The sequence below is a fragment of the Nestor notabilis genome, unplaced genomic scaffold (genome assembly GCF_000696875.1).
Source record: "Nestor notabilis isolate BGI_N333 unplaced genomic scaffold, ASM69687v1 scaffold24140, whole genome shotgun sequence".
Taxonomy (NCBI): Eukaryota; Metazoa; Chordata; class Aves; order Psittaciformes; family Psittacidae; genus Nestor; species Nestor notabilis.
Genome location: NW_009911062.1, coordinates 1 through 9,300, shown reverse-complemented (window position 1 = coordinate 9,300; position 9,300 = coordinate 1). Strand labels below are relative to the sequence as shown.

At 38.7% G+C, this 9,300-nt stretch overlaps 1 protein-coding gene across 1 annotated transcript; it reads right to left on the bottom strand.

The window, feature by feature from the left end:
- Positions 1-545: 545 nt before the first annotated feature.
- Positions 546-9,102, bottom strand: NDUFV2 (NADH dehydrogenase (ubiquinone) flavoprotein 2, 24kDa). Its single transcript, XM_010012942.1, has 7 exons — positions 8,983-9,102; positions 5,672-5,734; positions 5,470-5,586; positions 4,479-4,647; positions 2,565-2,674; positions 1,556-1,632; positions 546-701 (listed from the first exon to the last, which is right to left on the bottom strand). Exons 1-7 carry the CDS (start codon positions 9,100-9,102, stop codon positions 608-610), a joined length of 750 nt encoding a protein of 249 aa, XP_010011244.1. The 3' UTR covers positions 546-607.
- Between the last annotated feature and the right edge of the window lie 198 nt (positions 9,103-9,300).

Genomic DNA, 9,300 nt, shown 5'->3' with positions numbered 1-9,300 from the left:
ACCTAGTTTCATATATTACAGTTGGCCAAATATTAAATTGTTCCAGTATATTCTGTTTTCCCCCCACTGCATACCTTGGCTGTATTGAATAAATTTGTACAGGAAGTGGTTACTGTTCATTCTTTTTGTAGATTACTACTGCTATTTGGGGTTTTTTTGGTAACGTGATAAAAAGATACACTTGATCGCTTTTCTCTTTTTGTTTTTTTTTTTAAATTGGAATTGCAAGTAACAGTGAAGTTTTGTCAGATAATTTCCTTTCAGTTTGTTTCCTTGTGCATTTGCCAGACATGCCAGTAATTTAGTCAGTTTTGTTGCTTCTTCAAAGAACCTTAGAAAAAGATAAAAGACTTCTTAACGACAGATCAAAAGATGCAGCTTTCACCTCCCAGTGACCATAAGTGGACTCTTTCAGTGATGCACTTCACAGTTGACGGAACCACTTTTCTTACAATCTAGAATTATGATTATGCTTTGCAGTAGTTAAAACCACCGTAAGTTAGGTGTTGCTTTCTTCAATTTTAAAAGTATTAGAATGCACATAATTTTACGGACATTTAGAGTGAGTTTATTATTTTCAGACAGCTCATCTTAAATTACAAAATCCTTAGAGGTCAGCTCGAACTCCAAAACCTGGTCCTTTGGGTGGTTCAGTCAGAGAAGTAAGGCCACCAGCTGGCTCACAAGAGAAACGTCCACTTCTGAAAAAAGAAAGCAGGTTTTTATCCACTGCTAGTATTGTTACCACCTCACATACTGTTTAATCACTGTATCAAAGACAGGTACAAATCTCACTTAAGCCTGAAGCTGCGTTTTTTCTTTTGTGACAAATAGTTTCATAACTGAAATGCAAGATAGGATGACTAGTTTTCTTTTTTATTGATTTATAGGTTGGCCAGTCAAAAGTGTTGCTGATCCAGCAATACCAAAGGCAGTATCTGAGTGTAGTGGTCATATTTTTGTTAAAGGTGCTTCCCTGTGTTTGGAAACTATATTTATTTTAAGATTGTTGTTCTTGTATTAAAAAAAAAAATATGGTGAAACAATAGGAGTAGGTAACACACACAAAGTCAAATTAATTCCTTCATTCACATAAACATATGTAGTTGGGCTAACAAAGAACAGTGGAAAATAACAGATAAGTTCAGAAATAACCCTCCCACAAACTTGCAATCTTTCTGGGTTTTGTCAGAAATTGAAAAGAAACCAAACAACCAACAGGCATTTGTTGATTCACATGAGATAGAAAAATAAAAAGGCAGCAGGTGGTATCATTCACCTATGTACTAAGTACTAAGCCAAATCAGAATTATGTTTTCACATTTCATGCTCCTCTAGTCAGTCAAGAACAGGCAAACTCTCTTTCTCTGTTCCTTCCAGTTCTTTTTGCCTTTGAAGATAACAGCAAGGCACTAACTACATGCCATTCTGTTCAGGATGTGAATTAATGCTTTTTATCTGTAGGTCATGACCTCAAATCACTGGAACAGGAATTTAGTTTTTCAGAAGGATCAGCCTTCAAGCAGTTGGCCAGTATTACACAAACAGAACATACCTTGGGCCAGGTTTGGGAACTTTGCCAGCCTTTAGCTCATCAATTATGTCTTCAATATCCTTAGGTGTCAAATCTTCCTGTAAGAAAAAGAAAAAACAGCATTGACCAAACAGATAAAAGACCCTGCAAAGCCAGCAATCGTGCTAATGGCAGCAGTCACAATTCATCAGGTTAGTAGCTCTCGGTGTGGTGCTAGCATAGGTTATTTTGATCCTGTCCATTAACATGCATACTTGTTTAAAGAATTAGGAAAATTAAAAAACCTACTGTCATTTTAATGTTAAATTTTTCTTATATGTATTGCAGAAATTATGTTAAAACTAACAATGTCGATGCATGTCATTATAATGTGGGCTTGTGTTCTCAGCTTCCTTAGTACCTCAGTGAGCTGGATCTCTGTCTATCCACCGTATACATTCTACAAAATGGTGTCAGCTGTGACAAAAATTGTGGTATACTTCAAGAGTACAGTTCATAAAAACTAATCGGACTGTGATAACAATAAAATATTTAAAAAAATAAGTTGGTTTTGTTTCTGGTTTTTGTTTGGGATGTTGTTATTTTGGGGTTTTTTTAAGCTGGATTCAGTCAATACATTAATTCCTTTGGTCTGATGACATTCAGGTCAGGCATAATTCAGGTCAGCCAAATTTAGAAAGCCAAAAGTTAAAAATAGGGTTAAGCCTGCCCATACTTTCCACCAGACTGCTTTAAAGTGCTTTTAAAAGCTTATCAAATACCTATCTAAAATTCCCAGATTTATGGAGAGACCACTATCACAGTTGTGTAAATCAAGACAGCAATGGAAAGGAAAAATATGCCAATACACTGTGCTACAGATAAGTGTTCTAGGAGGAGGCTAAGAAACTAAAAGGTGCTCTAGGTTATAAGTTGTCCTTGCCAACAGGAATTTGAAGTAACTGACCAAAACTCGAGAATCTGAAATAAACGCAAATACAGGTAACCCAGCAAAGCTGTTTCATCTTTAAAAATGGAATGTAATACTTACATAGTAATTGTCATTTATTTGTACCATTGGTGCATTTACACAAGCACCTAGACATTCCACTTCTATCAGCGTGAAGAGTTTATCAGGTGTTGTTTCCCCAACTTTTATACCTAAACCAATGAAGAATATTAGATTCAGCAATGGTTACTGAACAAGATTAATAAAGCGTGAGTTTAAGTACTCTATAGACTTATTACTTCTATTTTTGCCTTAAAAACATTTTCATAGTTAAGTCCTCTTAAATGAGTCCAAAGTATTTCCATTCAACAAAAGACTCTAACAAACTGTGAACTCAATTTTCAGACACATTTTGGAGACCTCATTTAGAGTTTACAGTTACGACCTACTGAAAAATAACCATGAAATGACAATTCCAATAAACAGAACAGCTCTATGTGGGAACATTTTCAGTAATGAATACAATAGAATGGAAAAATAGGGAGAACAGCTTTCATGTGCTGATACAAAATACATAAACACAGCATTGAGTACTAAATTCCCAAATTAACCAAGATTCAAGCATTACAATTCTTAGCTACGAATTCATGAACAATTTCCAATTTTTTACACCAAGGCTTATTTACTGAGCAACACTACTCAGAATTAGCTTCCACGACACATTTTTGTTCTAGCGATCGAGACAAATACCTTCCCCAGAGGGCAGTTCAGCCACCATAACATCTCGGAGTCTGATCTCAATAAAACACTCCATCAAAAGAAGAATGGTGAAAAGCAGTTTTCCTCTACAGTTATTGGGGGAGGAGGAACACCACACTAATAAAGTCTTAAGTGAGGCCTGTCTCAGTATGAGCTACACTATCATCTTTAATGCTTTAATTTCTCAAGCTAAGAGTTTCAGTTAAAATTAAGCTATCTTTGCAGTAACAAACTTCACAATATGTGAAATGCAAGATAATAAGGAGCTATTCTACAACTGTTCTCACACTGGTTCTTAGGAAGGGTTAGCACAGCTTGTGACTTCATAGAAGGGGAAGAGTTGTTAGTTGCTAATCTTATTCCCGCTTCTCCCCATAACCATCCAGTAAGGAGGAAAAAGATGATCAGGAGCCTGCAGCATCTCTCCTATGAACACAGGCTGAGAGTTAGGCTTGTTCAGGCTGGAGAAGTCTCAGGAGACACCTTAGAGCAGCTTTCCAGCACCTAAAGGGGGCCTTACAAGAAATCTGGAGAGGGACTTTTTACAAGGGCATGAAGGGACAGGACAAGGGGGAATTTCTTTAAACTGAAATGAGGGTAGATTTAGATTAGGTATTAGGAAGCAGTTCATTACTGTGAGAGTGGTGAGGCGCTGGCACAGGTTGTCCAGAGCAGCTGTGGCTGCCCCATCCCTGGCAGTGTTCAAGGCCAGGCTGGACGGGGCTTTGAGCAACCCGGTCTAGTGGAAGGTGTCCCTGCCTGTGGCAGGGAGCTTGGAACTAGATCATCTTTCTAATCCCTTTCAACCCAAACCATTCTATGATTCTATCACTTTGCTTAAGGGAAAAAAAAAAAAAAAATCCCTCACAATTTTCATAAAGCATATACCTTAAAAATCATCTTTTGCGTATAAAAAAAAAATGCCACAGAATTCAGAGTCCTCTTCTGTATATGGCATAGCACTTACTTTCTCAGTCCAAGAATGACATTAGAATAATGAGCTTCCTGGCGAACTGTCTTTAAGACCACTTAAAGATCAGTAAATGGCATTCCAGCCTTTTCTGCTCTGCTGTACTGAAATCTTTAAAAATAAAGACTAAAGGCAGAATCTGAAATTTGAAGTGTTTAGCACCTCTTGTCCAATAATTTCACTCTGTATTTTCAATACTAGTGCTGTTCCCACCATGAGTAATTTTACTTCGGTAGCATTAAGCAAATGTTAAAAATTTACAAGTATATTGCAAATCTGTGTCATACCAAGTTTCTTCTTAATGGCTTCTAAAATACTGTCAGAGTCTCGCAGCATGCAAGGTGTGGTAGTGCAGACCTGAATATGGTACTTCCCAACAGGTTTGCGATTATACATCGTATAGAAGGTTGCTACTTCATACACTCTCATGGGAGGCATTTCTAACACTTCAGCAACCTGCAAGAAGGAGAAAACAGACAATGTATTGAATTCTCGCAGGTCATCATTAAAGGCATTTAACAAACCATTTCAGTAAAGTCACCTGTCCCCTGTAGTAGCAGATAAATAAGAGGGAGGGGATGGGCATCAACATACAGCTATATTCCAGTTGTCAAGAAGAGGCACTCGAGTTACTCTGGAGTTGCCATGCTTGAGAACAAACTCCACTGAGCCATGGATTAGCACAGCGAGGAGCTCAAGTCAATTCCCCTCCAGCATCTAGCATCACACACAAGCAGATGCGAGGAGTCAGCAGGGTTCCAGGTTTCGCTATCAGCTCCAGTGCATACCACATTTCTGCTCTTTTGCTCTATGAATGAACAAACTTGCAGGAATCTGCCTACACCAACCCACATAAGCCTTCGGTAAGGAAATACTTACAGGTTGGTGCTAAGGTCACCTAATTCAGAGAGCAGGTCTGCCTCAGGTTCCGTGCACACTGTGGCTACTTCTGCAGATTGGCGCCACAGCTAATAAACGGGGGGAAGCATGATCTCCATGGAGACAGTTCTGGTGCAAGTATCCCTGACCTCATTAACCTGGAACCCTGGCAAACTGCTCAGGTTGAGAACTGGCTCTGTTTTCAAATGTGTAACTGTTTTATGTGCCAGTCTCTATTAGCTGGCAAACAACAAACCATGGAAAATATTCATTCACTTCAAAATCTTATGATCTTTTTAAACAATATCAATCCAAAACTTCAGAGTAAATGAACAAAAATTACTTTTTTTGAAAGGAAACAGTAAAACTGTGCTTGAAAGATAATAGAGTACTAAATACCTTGTTCATAGCCGATATGGGCAACCATCCATGCTGTCTCTGGGCCAGATCTAGTACTGCCATGACAGCTGCAGACTTGTGTCCCCCTGGGTAGTTGTTTATGATTGCTTCTATCCGCTTTTTAAAGGGAATTGAGGGAAAAATACATCAGTACTGATCTACAGACAAAGTCTGTGCATTTCACTTCTTTTTGTCTGCATACCTTTTGGTTTTCAGGTGTGAACTCAAACGGAGTATCTGGATTATTTTCAGGACTATCTCTGTGCTTCAGGAGGAGAAAAAGAAAACATGTAAGAATAGGAAATTATTCAGGACAGATTTACTATTGTGTAAATTGTCTTCTCAATAGACATTTACAGTTGCGTTTCTGGAATAAAACGGATATATTCCAGCTAAAGATTTCATAGTACTCAAAGGATTAAACTTGTCTAGGAAAGTTATCAAAAATATTAATAATTATTTCATTACTCTTAAAAATAATAGCTTTTTCCTGTTATTTCCAATTTAAAAAATGTGAAGATTATGGTAGTGTTGGCAAGTATGTTCAAACTCATCATGGGTAGATTAAGAGGCCTCCGGCCTGGTTTAATAAACAACAAGGGACTGAAACAACAGCTCTTTTTTTTTTTTTCTTCTCCCATGAGACATTAAGTATAAAATCTTTAACATTCATCAAGAAGTTTGCTGTATAACTGTTTGCACATTCAAAGACATCATTAATCCACTTTAACATTCTTTTCACTTTTAATGGATTTTAACATCTTAATTTTAGATACAATTCTAAATCAGAATGGAAGCAGCAGAATTTTGAATTAGTATTTCCAAAACAAGATATTCTATCATATTATTTTTAAGGTCATCTTCTAAGGAACGTCAAGTTGAAGTTAGTTCAGAAAATACAAATTCAGAAGTCTTGAAGTGACATTTTCCTATAATAAAATCTTAGTTCTGATAAAAATCCTTATTCACCAGGAAAACTTCCTACCCAAAATTTTCATTCTTCTCCAAGATGGTCATTATGGTATCCTAAAAACACTTGTAGCTAAGTTTCATTCCAAACTTTATACAGAGTTTTCAAATTGAGAAAGTTGCAAATTAAGTGGAAAGTTTGCGGAATAATGCAAGCTATGCTTGAGCATGGATGTTAAAAGTAATTCACAGCCAGCTAATAATAAAAACTTTAAAATTATATTTAGGAGAAAGAAACCCATTCCACTCACTTTCACTTTGATCATTTGCTCAAGTAGCCCAGGGTGATTTTGCAGTTTCCATGCTGCATTCTTGTTGAGCAGTGAAGGATTTAATGATAAATCTTAACATTGCAAAATACTTGCATACTGAGTGAGTGTCATCAGTGCAGGACTTAAAATATGCATGGTCCATAGCTATTCCTGGGTTTAGAAGTTTTAATACGGAAATATCAAAACGTCAAATACTTCAATTACATCTGCTGGTCTAATGAGAGATTCCCTTTGCTTATCCCGTCTATATCCTGGAGCAGAGTACTGCTGCCTCTGTCAATTTGGTAGCATGTACCCCTACCACAGTTCCAAGTCAAATATAAAGCCACAGTCAATATGTACTTCACCAAGGATGACTTTCCCCGAATAACAGGAATTACAGAAAGATAACTGATAGCCTTTGAACACACTAATAATCTATTAAGTGTGAATTTACTGCTTATTGTGTGGTCTACTAGATAACTGTCCTGGGTTCAGTTATAGCAGTCATTTTTCTCCTTCTTAGTAGCTTGTGCAGTGCTGTGGTTTTGACTTTAGCCTGAGAACAGTACTGATAACACACCACTGTTTTAGTTGCTGCTCAGTAATGTTTACTCTGACCAAGGACTTTCTCAGTCTCATGCTCTGCCAGGGAGGAGGGGAAGCCAGGAGGAAGCAGAGGCAGGACACCTGACCCAAACTGGCCAAAGGGGTATTCCATACCACAGCACGTCATGCCCAGTATATAAACTGGGGGGAGTTACCCGGAAGGCCCAGATCGCTGCTCGGGTCGGGCTGGGTATTGGTCGGCGGGTGGTGAGCGGTTGTGTCCTCTCCCCTTGTTATTCCTCTTATCATTATTATTGGTAGCAGTAGTGGTTTGTATTATACCTTAGTTACTGGAGAGCTGTTATCTCAACCCGTGGGAGTTACATTCCTCCAATTCTCCTCCCCATCCCTTCGGGAGCGGGGGGAGGAAGAAGGGGGTGTGAGCGAGCGGCTGCGTGGTTCTGAGTTGCCGGCTGGGCTTAAACCACAACAATAACACAAGACAGCTTTGAGGAACACAACTGCCACTATTTTAGACTGATCCTTCCAGATAAAAGGATTTGACTCCTCATATGTAATGTTGGTGAGGGTTTTGTACCAATTTTAATGAAAGTTCTCAAAAAGAAGCTGTGGGAGAAAAAGCTGTTCGGAAATACTGTGCAGCTTTTAATTTTTTTCCCCTTACAGACCTGTTTGTGTTTTAGCTAAACAGATCAAATCCATGATTCATGATAAGTATTTCCATAACTTAACTTTTCCTTCTTAAATCTCTTCATGCATGTTTTATTTCAGGCTGGTATTATGCCTTCCATAGCTATTTGATACAGTTACAATTGTAATTAATCTCAATTTCTTTTGCAAGTAAATATATTTGATTTATTGAAATCTCCATCTTTGTCTAGAACAGCTGTTCTTTTCAGTGTATCATCTCTAAACTTGTATTTTATATGCAAAGAGGAATAATAAAGACTTTATATCCAAAGCTACTGCTATCACACAGTCACTTCTATGTAGCAAGGCTCCAAAATACACTGTAAAAGCTACAGCACAGGTAAACACTGTGAGATCATAGAATCATAGAACCACAGAATGGTTTGGGTTGGAAAGGACCTTAAGATCATCTAGTTCCAACCCCCCTGCCATGGGCAGGGACACCTCACACTAGACCATGTCACCCAAGACTCTGTCCAACCTGGCCTTGAACACCTCCAGGGTTGGAGCATTCACAACTTCCTTGGGCAACCCATTCCAGTGCCTCACCACCCTCACTGTCAAGAACTTCTTCTGTATATCTAATCTAAACTTCCCCTGTTTAAGTTTAAACCCATTACCCCTTGTCCTACCACTACAGTCCCTAATGAAGAGTCCCTCCCCAGCATCCTTGTAGGCCCCCTTCAGATTTTTTGTTTTCCATTTTCCTAAATGGGTTTCATCTATTTCTGTGCTACAGAGAGTTTGATAGTTTTCATCAAAAGCTCAGAGTTCTAGGCCTACTGAGCTGTGAGGAATTTGTCAATCGCACATTCCCTAGTCTTTGATTTGTCTGATGGTGCACCTATTATCCGAGACTTGCATGAACTGATTTACTTCTAACTGATATGGGTGCCTTTCTCCCTTTCTTTGGAGACAGATTCTGGTAAGCAAGATCAGAATTAAGGACACAGTACTGGAGAGAATACTATGTTCAGTCACAGAGTAACTGAGGTTGGAAGGGACCTCTGGACGTCATCTGGGCCAAGCTCACCTGCTCAGGCAGGGCCACCCACAGCTGCTTGCCCCTGGCCATGTCCAGATGGGTTCTGAATATCTCCAAGGTGGGAGACACCACAACCTCTATGGGCAGCCCGTGCCAGTCCTTTGTCATCCTCACAGTTATGAAAAAAAAAAAAAAAAAAATTCCTGATGTTCTGAGGCCACTGCCTCTGGTCCTGCCACTGGGCATCACCCAGTAAAGCCTGGATCTCTTTGCACCCTTCCTTCAGGTATCTGAAGGCACTCCATCCCCCAGCCTTCTATAATTTTATTTTTTTTAAGATCATAGAATCATAGAATAGAATCATAG